We start from the raw sequence: 22,757 nt of genomic DNA, 5'->3' as shown, positions 1-22,757 counted from the left end.
CAATACCAGAATTCCTAATTCTTGCTGAATACCATCCTGAGCTTTGCAGTGTCTGATTTCTAAAATGACAGTTCCACCCCTATGCCCCATCCCCACAATGCTGAAGAAAAATTAACAATCTGAACAATGAAATAAGTAAGTGTTAAGAATGGACCTTGGCACTGGGATGTGGACTTTCCCACTGCAATGTTCATTTCTTGCCATGAATTTGTGAGGAATTGCTGATGCAGAAGAATTAAGGAAAATGCAGAGATTTTTTTTTTAAAGTGATGATGAATGTTTTAAGTGAGCAAAACTATTGTTTTTTGTAAAATTGTTGTTTTCACTACTCTTTTTTCTGGAAGTAGTATCAGCATTTAATTATTTTGCTTTCATATACATTGGCTGTCGTTCAAATATTTAGTTGTGCCTTTGCAAGCAGATAATGCTGTGAATACCTGGTTACCCCTGTACTAGCTAATATCTGTGACTTCCTCCATTCTGTTTATCAAATGGTTTTTACTTTTGATGGTTTTAGCAGCCTACTGGCTCTCACTTTTTTCTCTTCGCAAAGGATCTGAATTGTGAAGCATAAGGCCACAGATGATAAACCATGGATACCAGCTTTCCAATTCTTTTCCAATTGCAAAATATGGAGGGTTTGAGCATAACCAAAAGCCCACTCTATTTCTGATGAGCTGGGGTGATGATGTTAAATTAAAATATAAACTGCATTATGTGGTTATAGGAGTCAGCTTCCACAAAGCTGCTGGGGCTGGGCCTTTGTACACACAGACATTAGACACCCTTTGTTTTGCCCCTCCTTCTCTTCTTCAGCAGTCATTCAATGACAAGCGTAAAAAGAACCTCTTTTCCCGAAAATTTCCCTTCTACAAGAACAAGGACCAGAGTGAGCAAGAAACCAGTGATATTGACCGTAAGTACGTGGAATCCAGTGGAGAGAAAAACATACACACACCGAAGGGCCTGCTAGCTTCCAGTAGGGTGTTACCTTGGAGACAGTTTCAAGAGCTGCAACAGGTTAATGGAACTCAAACAAAGTGAATGACAAAACAGCCTTTTAAATCAATAAATTGATCCATGTGCTGTTACAGTGCATCCTAACTGTTCTTGGAATCCAAGAGCAGCCTTGTTCATAGTGAACTGGATGGGACTGTGGGATGATGATTATGTGTGTAATTGGAGGTGATAACTAAGTTCTGTTACTCTGTTAATTGTACCTTATCAATAACTTCATAAAGAGAGTGCACTGCTTTAAAACTGTTAGATTATAAATGAACTATAACCAGTCACTTTAGACTCATTCTTTGAAATTTGTTCTATTTTAATCTTTAATTTTAATACTGTCCTAATTTTAAGGGTGTTTCTTTAATTCTTTATTGCCTTCATTGGAAAAAAGTATTTTTGAAACAGAAATCTTATTTTTACAATAAAAATAAAGTTGATTTTTCAGATCTTACCTACTATAAGATCCCTCTGCCTTTGCATCAGTGATAACACTTCAGCTGCTAGCCATTTTAAATCCTAGGAGCTGACTGTGAAAAAACTTTCTGTAGATCTATGTCTCCCTGTAATGTTCTTGAAACTGTCTCTTACCGTAGCGCCAGTTTTATACATTACTGACAGTTATTTTTTTTTTTTGTGATTATCTTTTTATTGCTTGCCCTCTGGGGACTACTCTACAGGAGATCCCTGACGACATGGGATCAAAAGGCCTGAGTAAGTGATCAAAATACGCCCAAGTTATATTTAACCTCCATCTGTAAACTTAATTTTTATAGATCCATTTTAAGACTGGTGGTATTGCTCTGCGGACGTAAGGAGGTTAATTATTTCAAAGTATTCTATAGAATTTTCTTAATTTGTTTCAGAGTAACAGCCGTGTTAGTCTGTATTCGCAAAAAGAAAAGGAGTACTTGTGGCACCTTAGAGACTAACCAATTTATTTGAGCATGAGCTTTCGTGAGCTACAGCTCACTTCATCGGATGCATACCGTGGAAACTGCAGCAGACTTTATATACACACAGAGAATATGAAACAATACCTCCTCCCACCCCACTGTCCTGCTGGTAATAGCTTATCTAAAGTGATCATCAGGTTGGGCCATTTCCAGCACAAATCCAGGTTTTCTCACCCTCCACCCCCCCACACAAATTCACTCTCCTGCTGGTGATAGCCCATCCAAAGTGACAACTCTTTACACAATGTGCATGATAATCAAGTTGGGCCATTTCCTGCACAAATCCAGGTTCTCTCACCCCCTCATGAGAACCTGGATTTGTGCAGGAAATGGCCCAACTTGATTATCATGCACATTGTGTAAAGAGTTGTCACTTTGGATGGGTTATCACCAGCAGGAGAGTGAATTTGTGTGGGGGGGTGGAGGGTGAGAAAACCTGGATTTGTGCTGGAAATGGCCCAACCTGATGATCACTTTAGATAAGCTATTACCAGCAGGACAGTGGGGTGGGAGGAGGTATTGTTTCATATTCTCTGTGTGTATATAAAGTCTGCTGCAGTTTCCACGGTATGCATCCGATGAAGTGAGCTGTAGCTCATGAAAGCTCATGCTCAAATAAATTGGTTAGTCTCTAAGGTGCCACAAGTACTCCTTTTCTTTTTTCTTAATTTGTAACATTCTTGGGTTTTATCTTTTAAGATCTTCCTACTTCATTTAATTCAGGTGACAATCACTTTTTATTTTTGGTTTAGAAGCTTACGCAAAGATACTGTATGTCACAGATAACGACTGCTCTCTCTGAACTAGTTAATGTATCTTTTCTAGTACGTCATTTTTATATTGGTTTTACCATAAATTTTTTTTAAGAAATACAGTATTCTACAGTTATGAGCCACACCATTGCAATAATGCTTATTTGCTTCAGTTTTTAATTATTATTGTAGAATATCGTATTTTTAATGGCTGCTACTACTAAAATGCCTTTACATATTTTAAAATTAGCAGCAGTAAAAATAGCTTCATTTTCTCTTACATGATGGAAAATGCATTCTGGCAGAGATAAGATGGGGAGGAGGTTCTATCTGATCTATTTTGTCTCTTATGTGGTACTCACATAAGAATACTGATCACATAGTAAGGAGTCATTATTAAGCACATGTCCTGTATAAGTATCACTTTCAGTTCCTACAAAACCATTATCTGTTTTATTACATGAAGCATAATAGCACTGGGGATGCTAAATAAGTAATGCTGGATTAGTAATAGCCATGTTTTGAAAAATTTAGTTTGTAATTTAAATTACAGCAAGTTTTAAAAACTACCAATTACTTTAGTAGACCTATCTGTGTATAATTGTCTGGGTGTTCAGGCAGCATTATCATGATAATCCAGCAAAGGATAAAATTCGCGGGTAAAGTTAAAATTTAGTAGCTTAGTTTTAAAATATTGGTGATCAAGACACACAAATTATCTCATACTTCTGGATTGGTAAGGCTCTGAGGCCACAGACAAAACATTCTGGTGAGTACTAACTTTCTATTCTACCAGCCTATTAGAATTCTTTGAGGGGGGTCAACAAACATGTGGACAAGGGTGATCCAGTGGATATAGTGTACTTGGACATTCAGAAAGCCTTTAACAAGGTTCTTCACCAAACACTCCTAAGCAAAGTAAGCAGTCATGGGATAAGAGGGAAGGTGCTCTCTTGGATCATTAACTGGTTAAAAGATAGGAATAAATGGTCAGTTTTCAGAGTGGCAAGAGGTAAATAGCCAAGTCCCCAAGGATTTGTACTTGCACCAGTGTTGTTCAACATATTCATGAATAAGGCTGCAATCCTTTCACAGAGGTTACAGAAGTCATGAATTCTGTGACTTTCTGCGACCTCCGTGACTTCCACAGTGGCTAGTGCGGCTGACTTCAGGGCCACCTGAGCAGCCAAGGGTGCAGCTGGTCCTGGGGACCACCCAAGCAGCAGCCCCGGGAAGCATCTTAGCAGCAGTCCCCGGGGCAACCACACTGGCTACTGCTTGGGTGGCCCCAGGCAACTGACTCCAGGGACTGCCAGAACTGCAGCTGGTGTGGCTGGCTCTGGGGAACACCAGAGCAGCGGTTCTGGGGGTGCCCTGGGGACCGCCAAAATAGCGGTTCTGGGGCAGCAGCATGGGGCACCTGGAGGCCGGCCGGAGAGTGGTCCCCTGGAGCAGGGGGTCTCTGGAGCAGCAGGACCCCAGAAGTAGAGATTTAGTCCAGAGTATTCTTGGTTAGAGTCATGGACAGGTCACAGGCTGTGAATTTTTACTTATTGCCTGTGACCTGTCCATGACTTACCAAAAATACCCATGACTAAATTTTAGGCTGATTCATAAATGATCTGAAAAAGGGGGTAAACAGTGAGGTGGTAGAGTTTGCAGATGATACTATTAGTAAAGATAGTTAAGTCCAAAGCTGACTATGGGTGACTGGTCAACAGAATGGCAGATGAAATTCAATGTTGAAAAATGCAAAGTAATGCACATTGGAAAACATAATCCCAACTATACGTACAAAATGATGGGGTCTAAAATAGCTGTTACCACACAAGAAAGAGATCTTGTAGTCATTGTGGATAGTTCTATGTGCAGCAGCAGTCAAAAAAGCTACCAGAATGTTAGGAACCATTAGGAAAGGGATAGATAATAAGAATAATAATGTCACTATATAAATCCATGGTACGCCCACTCTTTGAATACTGTTTGCAGTTCTGGTTGCCCAATCTCCAAAAAGATATATTAGAATTGGAAAAAATATAGAGAACAGTAACAAAAATGTTTAGAAGTATGAAACAGCTTCCATATGAGGAGAGATTAGAAAAACTGGAACTTTTCAGTTTAGAAGATGACTAAGGTGGGGGTTGGGTATGATAGAGGTCTATAAAACATGAATAGTGTGGAAAAGTGAATAGCAAAGTGTTACTTACTCCTTCACATACCACAAGGAGTCTTGTGTGTGCTTGCTATGGAACCGCTTCCTGAAATGAAGAGCTTCTGGCAGCATAAGTGCTACCTTCCAGGCCTCCATAGACCTCACTCTCTGTACAGGTATCAAGATGCACACACCAACCCCTGAATACTTGGAGCATTTTCTGTGTCCAGACCGGGGGTTCTCAAGCTGGGGTCGTGACTCCTCAGGGGATCATGAGGTTATTAGCTGGGGGGTCGCAAGCTGTCAGCCTCCACCCCAAACTCCACTTTGCCTCCAATATTTATAATAGTGTTAAATATTTTTAAAGTATTTAATTTATAAGGGGGGTCACACTCAGAGGCTTGCTGTGTGAAAGGGGTCACCACTACAAAAGTTTGAGAACCACTGAACACTCATGCACTGGGCCTGATATTCTCAAAGCAACAGTACACACCAGGTTGTAAGATTCAACTCAAGACCAGCACTTTGTTTAACGCAAAGCACTTAGATACACTGGCGGTGAAAACAAGAATAAGTTTTATTATCAAAGACTAGTGATTCACGTGAAGAGTGAGTAAGGATATTGGAAACAAATGGTTACGTATAAAACAAAATCATAACACACTATCTAGAGACAAAACTTAAAACCGGTTAACCTCCTGTCTAAAACATTTTCTCTTGCCCAAAGTCCTGTTCATTGTTTTCAACCAGGGTTGGCTGAGACTTTCCTTTTATGAAAGCAAACGCACAGTCCGTTTAGTTTGTAGGTGCAGGATGCCACAGTGCCCTCTTTACCTTCTAGAAATACCTCCAATGTTCATTGTCTTTACTCATAAAAAAGCTAAACCCCTGTTGAATTCATATCGCTTCGTAAGTGTTTGACTTCATTAGTAAAGGAGCATCCATTGTGTTAGCCTAAAATGCTTAATTTATATTCCAACAGAGAGATACGTGTTTATCTCCTGTCTGGAGGAATCTTTCTAAGTGTCATCTTTTGGTGAACTGCTTTTAACTTACATGCTTAAGAACATAATTTTCTAATACATATAACTCCTTGCATAGTACATGTAGATACTTTTCACAATGATATTGATGGCTTTCATTTGAAACCTCAAAGGACATTCTTCGGTGACCCAAATGTGCATATCATAATCAGGAGATGCTTGAACCCTTCTGCACCCCCCTTGCCAGTTGATATTAAGAGGTTCTTGGGTCAGAGGAGCCCAACCAGATTTCTTGTATCCCATTATAGTTCCCAAAAAACTTTTGCTGCAGTCTTTGCTAGTTGGATCTCCTTCTCTTCTCATGGCTGATATTAAGCCCTGCAGTCCTACACCTTTACAACTCGTGCCCATTACTATAGTGTCATATTACTGGTTATTAGAGAGACAAGGTGGGTGAGGTAATCTCTTTTGTTGGACCAACTTCTGTTGGTGAGAGAGACAAGCTTTTGAACTTACACAGAGATCTTCTTGACCCCTGAGTTCTGTGTAAGCTCAAAAGCTTCTCTCACCGATAAAAGTTGGTCCAATAAAAGATATTACTTCACCCACCTTGTCTCTCTAATATCCTGGGACCAACACAGCTATAACACTGCATACACTACTGGTTAGTCTAATAAACTGATGAAATGGTGTCTCCAAGGTGCATACTGCTTGGTGTGTCCTTCGCAGGATGCATTTCTTCCATGCTCTATAGGTAGACCTTTATCTCTCTATTTTCTTCTTCAAGTAGTGTCCCTGTGGGTGCTCCGCTTTAGGTGTTGATGCATTCCTGCGCCACAGATCGGAGATTTTCTGTAGCAATGCTCGGTCAGGGCGTGCGTGTGCAATAGTCATCTTGTGGTGCCATTGGCACCTCATGTAGTGCACACACAACCCAACCCATTCAGTTCCTTCTCAACCATCCTGGGCTGCAGATGGAACTCAGTGGCCATGCTGCCTCTTCATTTTTCTCTCTATAGAAATAGTTAGATTAGCTGTAGCTTAGTAAGTCTAGTTTGGTTAGTTAGTTATTCTTTTAAAAAAAAATTACTATAGATATTTTCTTTTAATTGCTATTTTTCCCACACTTTCCCAGTTGGGAAACTTTAACGCCCACGATGCCTGGCTTGCCTGGGTTTAAATGATGTGACTCTTGTCATGAGGTGAAACCCATCTCAGACAGCCACTCACTGTGTGTACGTTGTTTGGGGAGACCCATATCCCTCAAAAATGTGCCCATTGCCACAACCTTAAAGCCAGGGCTGGGCGTGATCAAGATCTCCGCCTCAAGATGATTTTGATGGAAAAGTCCCTTCAGCCTCCTCTTTAGGGACAAAAATCAACAGCAGCAAATGGTTCCCTGAACAAAACCTCTGCTAATTGGAGTGCTCAGTCTTCCAAATCATCCAGGAAGCGAGCTGCAACCTCCCCTAATAGGGACAGGCAGAGAAAGAAAAGGTGCCTGGCGAGGTCGTTATCCTCAGTGCCGAGCTCGAGTAGAGTGAGCATCTTTGAGGTTCCAGGGACCTCTGGCACTGTCCCTCTGTGAACCTCTGCTGAGCCCCGCCGCTCCGGAATGGAGTCAAGACACTCCTCCTGTATGGCATCGACCACCCTGGTGTGGGAGTCATAGAATCATAGAATATTAGGGTTGGAAGAGACTTCAGGAGGTCATCTAGTCCAATCCCCTGCTCAAAGCAGGACCAACACCAACTAAATCATCCCAGGCAGGGCTTTGCCAAGCCGGGTCTTAAAAACCTCTAAGGATGGAGATTCCACCACCTCCCTAGGTAACGCATTCCAGTGCTTCACCACCCTCCTAGTGAAATAGTGTTTCTTAATATCCAACCTAGACCTCCCCCACTGCAACTTGAGACCATTGCTTCTTGTTCTGTCATCTGCCACTACTGAGAACAGCCTAGCTCCATCCTCTTTGGAACCCCCCTTCAGGTAGTTGAAGGCTGCTATCAAATCCCCCCTCACTCTTCTTTTCTGCTGACTAAATTACCCCAGTTCCCTCAGCCTCTCCTTGTAAGTCATGTGCTCCAGCCCCCTAATCATTTTCATTGCCCTCTTTCCAATTTGTCAACATCCCTTCTGTAGTGGGGGGACCAAAACTCAATACTCAATACTCCAGGTGTGGCCTCACCAGTGCCGAATAGAGGGGAATAATCACTTCCCTCAATCTGCTGGCAATGTTCCTAATAATATAACCCAAAATGCCACTGGCCTTCTTGGCAACAAGGGCACACTGCTGACTCACATCCAGCTTCTCATCCACTGTAATCCCTGTGTCCTTTTCTGCAGAACTGCTGCTTAGCCATTCGGTCCCCAGCCTGTAGCCATGCATGGGATTCTTCTGTCCTAAGTGCAGGACTCTGCACTTGTCCTTGTTGAACCTCATCAGATTTCAGAGTTGGCACTGAGAGCAGTACCACAGGCAGTGCCATCCCCATCAGCACTGACGGACAGGCTAAGGACAGCTCTGACCGCATCGGCAGCAACTGCACCACCAGGGAAGCACACAGCTCCACAACAGTTCCTACACCAGAAAGACATAGCGGTTTCTTTGGTACCACAGTTGCCTTTGCTCAGCACCAAGGGATCGCCAAACCAACTAATGGAGCAGCTAACCACTTCACCTGCTCCCCAGCCTCTCTCCAGCAATGAAGAGGACATATGTGGGAGTCAGTTCTCTTCCCAGCACTCTTCACCCATGGAGAGGAGACCTCCAAGTAAGGCTGTTAAGACCACATCCCACCAAACTCGAGAGATGCAACAATGGTACAGGCAGTCCTGGACTTGCCCTCCTATGCCTTTCCCTCTGTAGTGCTCCCCCCCCAGGATCCCTGGGCGGCACATAGGGTCCAATATACTAGACCCTTGACTCCAGGCTGAGGGGAAATTCACTCTCCTCCACCTTCCCAGAGTAGGGACACATCGGAAGTATCCAAAGGCATGGAAGATGAAGAGGAAGAAGGCTTGGACCAGGAAGGCTTTTCACCAGCTCAGAATTCATCTTCCTCCCCTGATGAAGCCGTCATACCACCGCCTCCAACTACAGTGGACGACCTGAAACAATTTCAAGAACTCTTTAAAAGAGTAGCCGCCAGCCAAGACATTCCATTAAGGAGGTGCAAGAAATCCAGGACAAGCTGCTACAAATCCTACACTTTTCTTTTTTTTTTTTTGTTGGCTACACCTCTCTTGATTGCTCAAAGAGTTACAGACTTCCAGTTTGAAGGGCCAAATTCTTTGCGGAGAATTCAGATTTTCTCTCCACATCCTGAAGGATTCTCAGACCATGTTACACTCCTTAGGAATCTATACTGTGGGCCAGAAGAGAAGATATACCTCTCAACCGCACAACAGATCACAATCTTCTCCATACCCACCATCTCAGTGCTGTTATGAGCCACAGTGTAAGAGGGCCAGGGCTCAAAAGTGGGAACAGTCTGCACCCCAGTCCATGACCTCTCAAACTGCCTCTTATACGTACTTTTGGTGAGCTGGTCGAGGGCCTGAACAATGATACCTTACAGCATCAGCGGCAATCTATATACCCGGTCACGCCATTCAGAAGTCACCTTACCCTACTTCACAGCAATTAGGACCAGCTCGAGAGCAAAGAGATTGATTTCTAGCCCTGGACCTACAGGGTGCCTAGTTCCATATCTTGATACAATCATTGTACAGGAGATTTCCTACTGCTTACCTTTGGAGCAGGATCATTATCAGTACAGACTGCTCCACACAGGGTATTCTCCAAGGTTCTCTTCATTGTAGTGGCATACTAACCCCGGTACAGTGACTGGACTTTATCAGCACCAACTTGATGCAGTACAAGCAAGAGCGTTCCTCTCACTACCCACATTCACCACCCTAATATGCTGGGGAGCTCATCTACACAACCACAAGGTTCCAAACAAATGGTCTTCCACAGAAATTACCTTCCATATCACCCTTTTGGGGTTAAGGGCTGTTAGGAGTGCCTGTGCATACTCTCTGCTTTTCATCAAAAACAACACACAAAGTCATGAAGGACTTAATGTGACCTGTATGTTTTGTATAAACTGCCAAGGACCTGCCAGATCTCCCTCCCTGTACAAGACAGCACTCAAACTTTGGAATTGATGCACCCATCACAATGTGCTCATCTCAGCTATCTATCTACCAATGATACAGAACATGACAACCGACAGTCTCAGTTGGAATTTTCTCACAACAAGTGTGTACTGAATTCAAAGATGCTTCAAGATATCCGCCCTATGGGGAACCCTGACTATGGATTTCTTCACTACTTAATGGAACAAGAAAGGTCCTTTACTGCTCCAGTGCCGGCCTGGGGAAACATTCCCTGGCAGTTGCCCTCATCTTCCCATGGGACAGGGCCCACTTGTATGTCATTTCCAAGTTTCCTACTCTATCCAAGATTCTGTTGAAAATTCAACGAGACAAAGCGAGAGTTATTCTGATTGCCCTTCTTGACCATGACAAGTATGGCTCCCTTACCTGACACAGATGGCAATATGCCCTTCTATTTCTCTTCAGCCCATTCCTCACCTGCTCTCTCAAAGCAATGGGCTGACCATTCACCCCAACCCGCGGGTCCTCTGCCTCCAGGTTTGGTTCCTTCTTAGTCCCAAGGCTTAGAGGCAGAATGCTCTGACAAGCTGAACGTGTTGCAACACAACCAAAAGTTGACCACTCGACATACTTATCTACAAAATGGAAACGACTCCAAGTTTGTGTCATTCCAAACACACAGACCCAACCTCATCTTTCCTCCCTCTGATTCTGCACTACATTTTAAATACTCACTCAGTTCCCTTAAGGTACATCTCTTGGCAAAAACGGCTTCCCACTTGGTGTTTGCTCCCCACTAATGGGTAGATTCTTCAAGGGCATTGGGAATCTCTTTCTGCATGTGACACCACCCGCTCCAGCCTGGGACTTTAACCTAATTCTCAGAGCTTTGACTAGACCTCCCTCGAGTCCAGGACAAGTTGTTCTCTTACACCTGTCCATGAAGACAGCATTTCTAATTGCCATCACCTCAGCTAGGCACATAGGAGAAATAGCGGCCCTGATGGCACATCCATCATAGAATCATAGAATATCAGGGTTGGAAGGGACCTCAGGAGGTCATCTAGTCCAACCCCCTGCTCAAAGCAGGACCAATCCCCAACTAAATCATTCCAGCCAGGGCTTTGTCAAGCCTGACCTTAAAAACTTCTAAGGAAGGAGATTCCACCACCTCCCTAGGTAACGCATTCCAGTGTTTCACTACCCTCCTTGTGAAAACGTTTTTCCTAATATCTAACCTAAACCTCCCCGACTGCAACTTGAGACCATTACTCCTTGTTCTGTCATCAGCTACCACTGAGAACAGTCTAGATCCATCCTCTCTGGAACCACCTCTCAGGTAGTTGAAAGCAGCTATCAAATCCCCCCTCATTCTTCTCTTCCACAGACTAAACAATCCCAGTTCCCTCAGCCTCTCCTCATAACTCATGTGTTCCAGTCACCTAATCATTTTTGTTGCCCTCTGCTGGGCTCTTTCCACATTCTTTCTGTAGTGGGGGGGCCCAAAACTGGACACAGTACTCCAGATGAGGCCTCACCAATGTCGAATAGAGGGGAACGAACACGTCCCTCGATCTGCTGGCAATGCCCGTACTTATACATCCCAAAATGCAATTGAATTCTTGGCAACAAGGGCACACTGTTGACTCATATCCAGCTTCTCGTCCACTGTAACCCCTAGGTCCTTTTCTGCAGAACTGCTGCCTAGCCATTCGGTCCCCAGTCTGTAGCGGTGCATGGGATTCTTCCATCCTAAGTGCAGGACTCTGCACTTGTCCTTGCTAAACCTCATCAGATTTCTTTTGGCCCAATCCTCTAATTTGTCTATGGCCCTCTATCCTATCCCTACCCTCCAGCGTATCTACCTCTCCTCCCAGTTTAGTGTCATCTGCAAACTTGCTGAGGGTGCAATCCACACCATCCTCCAGATAATTAATGAAGATATTGAACAAAACCAGCCCCAGGACCGACCCTTGGGGCACTCCACTTGATACCGGCTGCCAACTAGACATGGAGCCATTGATCACTACCCGTTGAGCCCGACAATCTAGCCAACTTTCTATCCACTTTATAGGCCATTCATCCAGCTCATACTACTTTAACTTGCTGGCAAGAATACTGTGGGAGACAGTGTCAAAAGCTTTGCTAAATCATAGAATCATAGAATATCAGGGTTGGAAGGGACCTCAGGAGGTCATCTAGTCCAACCCCCTGCTCAAAAGCAGGACCCATACCCAATTAAATCATCCCAGCCAGGGCTTTGTCAAGCCTGACCTTAAAAACTTCTAAGGAAGGAGATTCCACCACCTCCCTAGCAACGCATTCCAGTGTTTCACCACCCTCCTAGTGAAAAAGTTTTTCCTAATATCCAACCTAAACCTCCCCCACTGCAACTTGAGACCATTACTCCTTGTCCTGTCCTCTTCCACCACTGAGAATAGTCTAGAACCATCCTCTTTGGAACCCCCTTTCAGGTAGTTGAAAGCAGCTATCAAATCCCCCCTCATTCTTCTCTTCTGCAGACTAAACAATCCCAGTTCCCTCAGCCTCTCTTCATAACTCATGTGTTCCAGTCCCCTAATCATTTTTGTTGCCCTTCGCTGGACTCTCTCCAATTTATCCACATCCTTCTTGTAGTGTGGGGCCCAAAACTGGACACAGTACTCCAGATGAGGCCTCACCAATGTCAAATAGAGGGGGATGATCACGTCCCTCGATCTGCTCGCTATGCCCCTACTTATACATCCCAAAATGCCATTGGCCTTCTTGGCAACAAGGGCACACTGCTGGCTCATATTCAGCTTCTCGTCCACTGTCACCCCTAGGTCCTTTTCCGCAGAACTGCTGCCTAGCCATTCGGTCCCTAGTCTGTAGCTGTGCATTGGGTTCTTCCGTCCTAAGTGCAGGACCCTGCACTTATCCTTATTGAACCTCATCAGATTTCTTTTGGCCCAATCCTCCAATTTGTCTAGGTCCCTCTGTATCCTATCCCTGCCCTCCAGCGTATCTACCACTCCTCCCAGTTTAGTATCATCCGCAAATTTGCTGAGAGTGCAATCCACACCATCCTCCAGAGCATTTATGAAGATATTGAACAAAACCGGCCCCAGGATTTGATACCGGCTGCCAACTAGACATGGAGCCATTGATCACTACCCGTTGAGCCCGACAATCTAGCCAACTTTCTACCCACCTTATAGTGCATTCATCCAGCCCATACTTCCTTAACTTGCTGACAAGAATACTGTGGGAGACCGTGTCAAAAGCTTTGCTAAAGTCAAGATACAATACATCCACTGCTTTCCCTTCATCCACAGAACCAGTAATCTCATCATAGAAGGTTATTAGATTAGTCAGGCATGACCTTCCCTTGGTGAATCCATGTTGACTGTTCCTGATCACTTTCCTCTCATGTAAGTGCTTCAGGATTGATTCTTTGAGGACCTGCTCCATGATTTTTCCGGGGACTGAAGTGAGGCTGACTGGCCTGTAGTTCCCAGGATCCTCCTTCTTCCCTTTTTTAAAGATTGGCACTACATTAGCCTTTTTCCAGTCATCCGGGACTTCCCCCGTTCGCCACGAGTTTTCAAAGATAATGGCCAATGGCTCTGCAATCACAGCCGCCAGTTCCTTTAGCACTCTCGGATGCAACTCATCCGGCCCCATGGACTTGTGCACGTCCAGTTTTTCTAAATAGTCCCTAACCACCTCTTTCTCCACAGAGGGCTGGCCATCTATTCCCCATGTTGTGATGCCCAGCACAGCAGTCTGGGAGCTGACCTTGTTCGTGAAGACAGAGGCAAAAAAAGCATTGAGTACATTAGCTTTTTCCACATCCTCCGTCACTAGGTTGCCTCCCTCATTCATTAAGGGGCCCACACTTTCCTTGGCTTTCTTCTTGTTGCCAACATACCTGAAGAAACCCTTCTTGTTACTCTTAACATCTCTCGCTAGCTGCAGTTCCAGGTGCGATTTGGCCCTCCTAATTTCATTCCTACATGCCCGGGCAATATTTTTATACTCTTCCCTGGTCATATGTCCAACCTTCCACTTCTTGTAAGCTTCTTTTTATGCTTAAGATCTGCTAGGATTTCACCGTTAAGCCAAGCTGGTCGCCTGCCATACTTACTATTCTTTCGACACATCGGGATGGTTTGTCCTTGTAACCTCAATAAGGATTCTTTAAAATACAGCCAGCTCTGTATTTCTCTCCCAGCAGATATCAGGAAAATTAAAGTCACCCATGAGAACCAGAGCATGCGATCTAGTAGCTTCCGCGAGCTGCCAGAAGAAAGCCTCCTCCACCTCATCCCCCTGGTCCGGTGGTCTATAGCAGACTCCCACCACTACATCACTCCTGTTGCTCACACTTCTAAACTTAATCCAGAGACACTCAGGTTTTTCTGCAGTATCGTACCGGAGCTCTGAGCAGTCATACTGCTCCCTTACATACAGTGCTGCTCCCCCACCTTTTCTGCCCTGCCTGTCCTTCCTGAACAGTTTATAACCATCCATGACAGTACTCCAGTCATGTGAGTTATCCCACCAAGTCTCTGTTATTCCAATCACGTCATAATTCCTTGACGTCACCAGGACCTCCAGTTCTCCCTGCTTGTTTCCAAGGCTTTGTGCATTCGTATATAAGCACTTGAGATAACCTGCTGATCGCCCCTCATTCTCAGTATGAGGCAGGAGCCCTCCCCTCACAGACATTCCTGCCTGTGCTTCCTTCCGGTATCCCACTTTCCCACTTACCTCAGGGCTTTGGTCTCCTTCCCCCGGTGAACCTAGTTTAAAGCCCTCCTCACTAGGTTAGCCAGCCTGCTCGCAAAGATGCTCTTCCCTCTCTTCGTAAGATGGAGCCCGTCTCTGCCCAGCACTCCTCCTTCATGGAACACCATCCCATGGTCAAAGAATCCAAAGTCTTCTCTCCGACACCACCTGCGTAGCCATTCGTTGACTTCCACTATTCGACGGTCCCTACCCAGGCCTTTTCCTTCCACGGGGAGGATGGACGAGAACACCACCTGTGCCTCAAACTCCTTTATCCTTCTTCTCAGAGCCACATAGGCCGCAGTGATCCACTCAAGGTCATTCTTGGCAGTATCATTGGTGCCCATGTGGAGAAGCAGGAAGGAGTAGCGATCCGAGGGCTTGATGAGTCTCGGCAGTCTCTCCGTCACATCGCGAATCTTAGACCCCAGCAAGCAGCAGACTTCTCGGTTTTCCTGGTCAGGGCGGCAGATAGATGATTCAGTCCTCCGGAGTAGAGAGTCCCCGACCACCACCACCCGCCTCCTTCTCTTGGGAGTGGTGGTCGTGGAACCCCCCATCTCAGGACAGCGCATCTCATGCCTTCCAACCAGCGGAGTCTCCTTCTGCTTTCTCCCCCCAGACATATCATCTGGTCCACTCTCCGCAACAGTACCTGTGGAGAGAACATGAAAGCGGTTAGTTACCTGTGTCTGTGTTGCTGGAACCCGGACATTCTCCCTTCTTCTTCTGGAGGTCACATGTTGCCAAGCTTCTTCACTGGCCTCTTGGCTCCGCTGTGCAATCTGCTCTAAATCTTTAGAGCTTTGTGCCCGTAGAAGCATATCCTGACTTTTGTCCAGAAAATCCTCCGTTTCTCATATGCAATGCAGGGTCATTATCTGTTGCTCCAGACCTTCAATCTTCTCTTCCAGTATGGAGACCAGCTTGCACTTTGTACACACAAAGTCGCTTCTGTCCTGTGGAAGAAAGACAAACATGGCACATCCAGTGCAGGTCACAATAGCTGATCCCCTCCCTTCCATATCACCTTCTTACTATGAGCTTCCTCAGAGAAGTTGGCAAGATGTAAGCCTCACTGGGCTCACTCCAGGCGAACTCCCAGGCAAACTCCTGCTGTGTGCTGCTCTGCTGTCCCCCGCTGCTCAGCTGCTTCGCCGCCGCTCAGCTGCTTCGCGAAGCTCTGGCTATTTTTAAACAGCCAGGCTCCCCTGAAAGAAACAAACAAACAGACCGCCCCACTGCCCGCCCCCTGCAGGCTACCAGCCAATCAGACACTCGCTCAGGCTCTCACGCTGCCCTCCCAGCAAACACACGCTCGGATACTTACTCAGCAAACAGGCACTCGGATACTCACCAATCCCAGGCAAACTCCTGCTGTGTGCTGCTGTGCTGTCCCCCGCTGCTCAGCTGGTTCGCCGCCGCTCAGCTGGTAAAGTCAAGGAAGAACACGTCCACCACTTTCCCCTCATCCACAGAGCCAGTTATCTCGTCATAGAAGGCAATTAGATTAGTCAGGCACGACTTGCCCTTGGTGAATCCATACTGACTGTTCCTGATCACTTTCCTCTCCTCTAAGTGCTTCAGAATTGATTCCTTGAGGACCTGCTCCATGATTTTTCCAGGGACTGAGGTGAGGCTGACTGGCCTGTAGTTCCCAGGATCCTCCTTCTTCCCTTTTTTAAAAATGGGCACTACATTAACCTTTTTCCAGTCATCCGGGACTTCCCCGGATCGCCATGAGTTTTCAAAGATAATGGCCAATGGCTCTGCAATCAAATCCACCAACTCCTTTAGCACTCTCGGATGCAGCGCATCCGGCCTCATGGACTTGTGCTCGTCCAGCTTTTCTAAATAGTCCTGAACCACTTCTTTTGCCACAGAGGGCTGGTCATCTCCTCCCCATGCTGTGCTGCCCAGTGCAGTAGTCTGGGAGCTGACCTTGTTCGTGAAGACAGAGGCAAAAAAAGCATTGAGTACATTAGTTTTTTCCACATCCTCTGTCACTAGGTTGCCTCCCTCATTCAATAAGGGGCCCACACTTTCCTTGACTTTCTTGTAGTTGCCAACATACCTGAAGAAACCCTTCTTGTTACTCTTAACATCTCTTGCTAGCTGCAACTCCAGGTGTGATTTGGCCTTCCTGATTTCACTCCTGCATCCCCGAGCAATATTTTTATACTCTTCCCTGGTCATTTGTCCAATCTTCCACTTCTTGCAAGCTTCTTTTTTGTGTTTAAGATCAGCAAGGATTTCACTGTGAAGCCAAGCTGGTCGCCTGCCATATTTACTATTCTTTCCACACATCGGGATGGTTTGTCCCTGTAACCTCAATAAGGATTCTTTAAAATACAGCCAGCTCTCCTGGACTCCTTTCCCGCTCATGTTATTCTCCCAGGGGGTCTTGCCCATCAGTTCCCTGCGGGAGTGAAAGTCTGCTTTTCTGAAGTCCAGGGTCCGTATTTTGCTGCTTTCCTTTCCTCCTTGTGTCAGGATCCTGAACTCGACCATCTTATGGTCACTGCCTCCCAGGTTCCCATCCACTTTTGCTTCCCCTACTAATTCTTCCCAGTTTATGAGCAGCAGGTCAAGAAGAGCTCTGCCCCTAGTTGGTTCCTCCAGCACTTGCACCAGGAAATTGTCTCCTACCCTTTCCAAAAGCTTCCTGGATTGTCTGTGCACCGCTGTATTGCTCTCCCAGCAGATGTCAGGGTGACTGAAGTCTCCCATGAGAACCAGGGCCTGCGATCTAGTAACTTCCATGAGTTGCCGGGAGAAAGCCTCATCCACCTCATCCCCCTGGTCTGGTGGTCTATAACAGACTCCCACCACAACATTACCCTTGTTGCTCACGCTTCTAAACTTAATCCGGAGACACTCAGGTTTTTCTGCAGTTTCATACTTGAGCTCTGAGCAGTCATACTGCTCCCTTACATACAGTGCAACTCCCCCACCTTTTCTGCCCTGCCTGTCCTTCCTGAAGAGTTTATATCCATCCATGACAGTACTTCAGTCATGTGAGTTATCCCACCAAGTCTCTGTTATTCCAATCACATCATAATTCCTTGACTGTGCCAGGACTTCCAGTTCTCCCTGCTTGTTTCCCAAGCTTCTTGCATTTGTGTATAGGCACTTGAGATAACTTGCTGATTGTCCCTCTTTCTCAGTATGAGGCAGGACCCCTGCCCTCTCGCGCGCTCCTGCTCGTGCTTCCTCCCGGTATCCCACTTCCCCACTTACCTCAGGGCTTTGGTCTCCTTCCCCTGGTGAACCTAGTTTAAAGCTCTCCTCACTAAGTTAGCCAGCCTGCTTGTGAAGATGCTCTTCCCTCTCTTCATTAGGTGGAACCCATCTCTGCCTAGCACTCCTCCTTCTTGGAACACCATCCCATGGTCAAAGAATCCAAAGCCTTCTCTCCGACACCACCTGCGTAGCCATTTGTTGACTTCAATGATTCGACTGTCTCTACCCAGGCCTTTTCATTCACAGCCTTTTTTTTTTTCCCCAGACAAAGTAACTCTAAGGCCATATCCCAAGTTTCTCCCTACTTTCTCTGCACTTTCCATATTAACAGATCTATCTCCCTGTTTTTTCCCAAAACCACATTGTAGCAACTGGGAGACAATTGTGCATATGCTAGATATTAGAAGGACATTAACATTCTACTTGGACGGGACTAAGGACTTCAGGAAATCCCCTAAACTCTTCCTTTCGTCCACAAAAAGATCCAAAAGCTCTGTGATATCGGCTCAGAGACTATCCACATGGGTCTCTAGTTGCATTAATCACTTATCAAGGACGCAACTTGCTTCTGTCCAGAGTCCATACGCACTCCACGAGATCAGTTTCTACCTCAATCACATTCTGTAGGGATACTCCTACCTCAGCAATCTATAGAGCAACGACTTGGGCCTCTGACCATACTTTCACAGAACATTATGTGATCACTGAAGATTTGGCTGCTGACACCATCTTTGACTCCACAGTACTTTCTGTAGTAAAAGACTCCTCTCCTAAGTCCCAGCCTTCAGTGGTGGGTACTGCTCAGGAGTCACCTACTGTGGAGCACCCACAGGGACACTACTTGAAGAAGAAGAGGAAGTTACTCACCTTGTACAATAACGACGGTTCTTCGAGATGTGTGTCCCTATGGGTGCTCCACAACCCGCCCTCCTCCCCTCTACTTCGAAGTTCTCTATAGGGCTCTGTGGTAGAGAAGGAAGTGAGGGGGGTTCGCCTGTGCAGTGCTAAATAGCCTCGAGGCAGACCATGAGGGTGGGAGAGCACATGTGTGGGCTCAATGGGACACTGCTATCAAAAGTCTCCAATTAGAGGTGCCGGGGCACACAGACACCTACTGTGGAGCCACCCATAGGGACACCCATCTCAAAAAAACATAGTTACTGCACAAGTTGAGTAACTTCCTCTTCATCCAAAATTGCACTCCCCATCAATGATACCATAATCTAGCCAGCAGAAAAATATTAGGCAGACCCCCACAACCATACCACCTACAAGGGAAAGAGCTGACAGGAACTACTTTGTACCAGCTACAGAGATGGACTTTCTCTTCACCCTAGCTCTCTGGTGGTGGAAGCTGCCAACCATCACAGCAAACAACCCGAATTCTGGTCCACTCACCAAGACAAAACACAAATGCTTAGACCTTTTTGGTTCATGTACTCATCGACAACACTCCAATTCTGGGTCACCAATTTCTCAGCCCTTCTTGCAAGGTACGACTTTGACAACTACAGTAAACTACAAGAATTCCTTGAGATTCTATCAAAGGAAAACGCCCCCAGTTCGCTGCCATCATGAACAAGGGACAATTAATTGCCCGTACTGCTTTACAGGTCTCGATGGGTATAGCAGACACTGCTGCAAGAATGACGGCCACAGCTATCGTAATGCGGAGGGACTCATGGTTACAGTCATCCAATATTCCAAAAGAGCTCCAACTCAAGGTGGAGGATCTCCCTTTCAATCAGGAGAAGCTCTTCTCTGCAAAAATGGACGATGTCCTTCACATTGTACAGGATTCTCAGGCCACCCTGCACACTTCAGGCCTAATAAGTGACCTGATAAGCAACGCTGGTACACACCATATCAAAAGGGCAGAGACACCTCTTTCCATTGCCCACAACAACAGTAATTTGACCAGAATAGAAATAAACAACGCTCACAAAGACGTAGGGCCCCTCAAACTCAGTCCTTGTCCTCACAACCATCTACTACCAAGCCACAGTTTTAAAGTCTTCGGTGAGGGTCTGAATGACATCCCCCACAATACTGTGCTGTCAAATACTCCTACCAAACCTTTTGGCCACCACCTGCACCTGTTGTACCATGCTTGGGCACCAATAACAATGAACCAATGGGTACTGGAGATTATAAAATAGAGTTGTACCATCTCCTTCCTCTCCTTACCCCCTACCCTATCACCTTCTCCGTCCCTCTTCAGGGACCCTTCTCACGAGCACCTTTTACAACAGGAAATGAACCATGTCCTACAATTGGGTGCTGTGGAGCAAGTTCCAACTCAATAAAAAGGGAAGGGTTTTTACTCCCATTATTTTCTCATCAAAAAGAAAAATGACAGATGGAGGCCCTCTTAGATCTTTGGAAACTCAACAAATTTGTGCAGAATCAGAGAGATTCAAAATTGTCACACTGGCCACAATTATTCCAGCGCTAGATAAGCAGGACTGGTTTTCAGCCCTCGACCTCCAAAACGCTTATTTTCATATTACAGGCAATTTTTAAGATTTGCGGTAGGGCTCAACCATTACTAATACAGAATAGTACCTTTTCGCCTTTCCACTGCCCTTCCAGTTTTTTTCAAAAACCCTCACAGTAATGGTGGCCCACTTATGAAGGAGAGGAGTGATGATCTTCCCATACCTAGACAATTGTCTACTGAAAGGTACAACTCAGGAAGAAGCGACACACATGGTGCAGACAATCATTGAACTGTTCCAGACACTAGGGTTGCAGATAAATATACAGAAAACTACACTAATCCCGGTGTAACAACTGGAATTCATCAGGTCCTATCTTGATTCCACATAGGAGAGGGCACTGTTGCAACAGTCACCAGCAGCCCTCAAATATCTGCCAGAACCTACCTACAACTATTAGGTCATATGGCAGCTACGATGTTCGTAGTCAGACACATGATATTACATATGCATTGCCTACATAGCTGGCTGAGCACTGTGTACACTCCCAGTAAACATTGTCTAAACAAAAGAGTGACAGTATCCTCAAAGGTCATTGTGTCACTAAAGTGGTGGACAAAACCAGAAAACATCTGCACAAGGATCCCTTTCCAACTGGATCCTCTGTCACTAATCATCACGACCGACGTGTCGTTGATAGGCTGGGGTGCTCTCTTAAACAAGCACACCATACAAGGAAAGTGGTCAGCGATGGAAACTCAGCTCCACATCAATCTTCTGGAGCTCTGAGTGGCATGCAGTGTGTGCAGGCACTTCCTCCCAATCATACAGAATGAATCGATCTGCATACTGACCCACAACATAGCATGCATGTTCTATATCAATCGCCAAGGTGGAGCTCGCTCCCATTCACTCTGCACCAAGGCCCTGAAATTGTGGAACTTTCACTACTACATAACCATCTTAGCTTCCGGGGTGTCAGAATATGACAGCAGACATGTTAAGCAGACACTTCTCCAAGGAACAAGAATGGGAAATACATGACAGTGTCCTCAAATCGACATTCCAATAATGGGGCTATCCATCTGTAGACCAGTTTGCATCAGCAACAAACCACAAATGCCCACTTTTCTACTCCAGGGCAGGACTAGCACCCAAGTCACTAGGGGATGCCTTCCTTATCTCATGGGACACATCACTCATGTATGCATTCCCACCGATAACTCTAATCTCACAAGTCATTGTGGGGTGGGGGAGTAGCACTGTATTTAAGGGAGCAGTCTGACTGCTCAGAGCTCTGGTACGATACTGCAGAAAAACCTGAGTGTCTCTGGATTAAGTTTAGAAGTGTGAGCAACAGCAGTGATGTAGTGGTGGGAGTCTGCTATAGACCACCGGACCAGGGGGATGAGGTGGATGAGGCTTTCTTCCGGCAGCTCGCAGAAGCTACTAGATCGCATGCCCTGGTTCTCATGGGTGACTTTAATTTTCCTGATATCTGCTGGGAGAGCAGTACAGCGGTGCATAGACAATCCAGGAAGTTTTTGGAAAGCGTAGGGGACAATTTCCTGGTGCAAGTGCTAAAGGAGCCAACTAGGGGGGGAGCTTTTCTTGACCTGCTGCTCACAAACCGGGAAGAATTAGTAGGGGAAGCAAAAGTGGATGGGAATCTGGGAGGCAGTGACCATGAGTTGGTTGAGTTCAGGATCCTGACACAGGGAAGAAAGGTAAGCAGCAGCATACGGACCCTGGACTTCAGGAAAGCAGACTTCGACTCCCTCAGGGAACGGATGGCCAGGATCCCCTGGGGGACTAACATGAAGGGGAAAGGAGTCCAGGAGAGCTGGCTGTATTTCAAGGAATCCCTGTTGAGGTTACAGGGACAAACCATCCCGATGTGTCGAAAGAATAGTAAATATGGCAAGCGACCAGCTTGGCTTAACGGTGAAATCCTAGCGGATCTTAAACATAAAAAAGAAGCTTACAAGAAGTGGAAGGTTGGACATATGACCAGGGAAGAGTATAAAAATATTGCTCGGGCACGTAGGAATGTAGGAGGGCCAAATCGCACCTGGAGCTGCAGCTAGCGAGAGATGTTAAGAGTAACAAGAAGGGTTTCTTCAGGTATGTTGGCAACAAGAAGAAAGCCAAGGAAAGTGTGGGCCCCTTAATGAATGAGGGAGGCAACCTAGTGACGGAGGATGTGGAAAAAGCTAATGTACTCAATGCTTTTTTTGCCTCTGTCTTCACGAACAAGGTCAGCTCCCAGACTGCTGTGCTGGGCATCACAACATGGGGAATAGATGGCCAGCCCTCTGTGGAGAAAGAGG

At 45.8% G+C, this 22,757-nt stretch overlaps 1 protein-coding gene across 43 annotated transcripts in view; it reads left to right on the top strand.

Moving 5' to 3' along the window:
* DLG1 (discs large MAGUK scaffold protein 1) overlaps positions 1–22,757 on the top strand; it is a 441,602-nt gene that overhangs the window by 380,945 nt on the left and 37,900 nt on the right. For 22 of the 43 annotated variants that reach the window (XM_073358923.1, XM_073358918.1, XM_073358920.1 and 19 more), the window contains one exon: positions 817–916. In XM_073358923.1, coding sequence (XP_073215024.1) covers positions 817–916 — 100 coding nt within the window. Of the gene's footprint in view, positions 1–816; positions 917–1,685; positions 1,720–22,757 lie in introns of all 43 variants that reach the window. The other 21 variants (XM_073358924.1, XM_073358937.1, XM_073358932.1 and 18 more) reach the window with 2 other exon arrangements.

This window comes from Lepidochelys kempii, chromosome 9 (assembly GCF_965140265.1).
Source record: "Lepidochelys kempii isolate rLepKem1 chromosome 9, rLepKem1.hap2, whole genome shotgun sequence".
Lineage (NCBI taxonomy): Eukaryota > Metazoa > Chordata > Testudines > Cheloniidae > Lepidochelys > Lepidochelys kempii.
The sequence above is the reverse complement of the archived record's forward strand: the minus strand, read 5'-3'. Positions and strand labels throughout refer to the sequence as shown.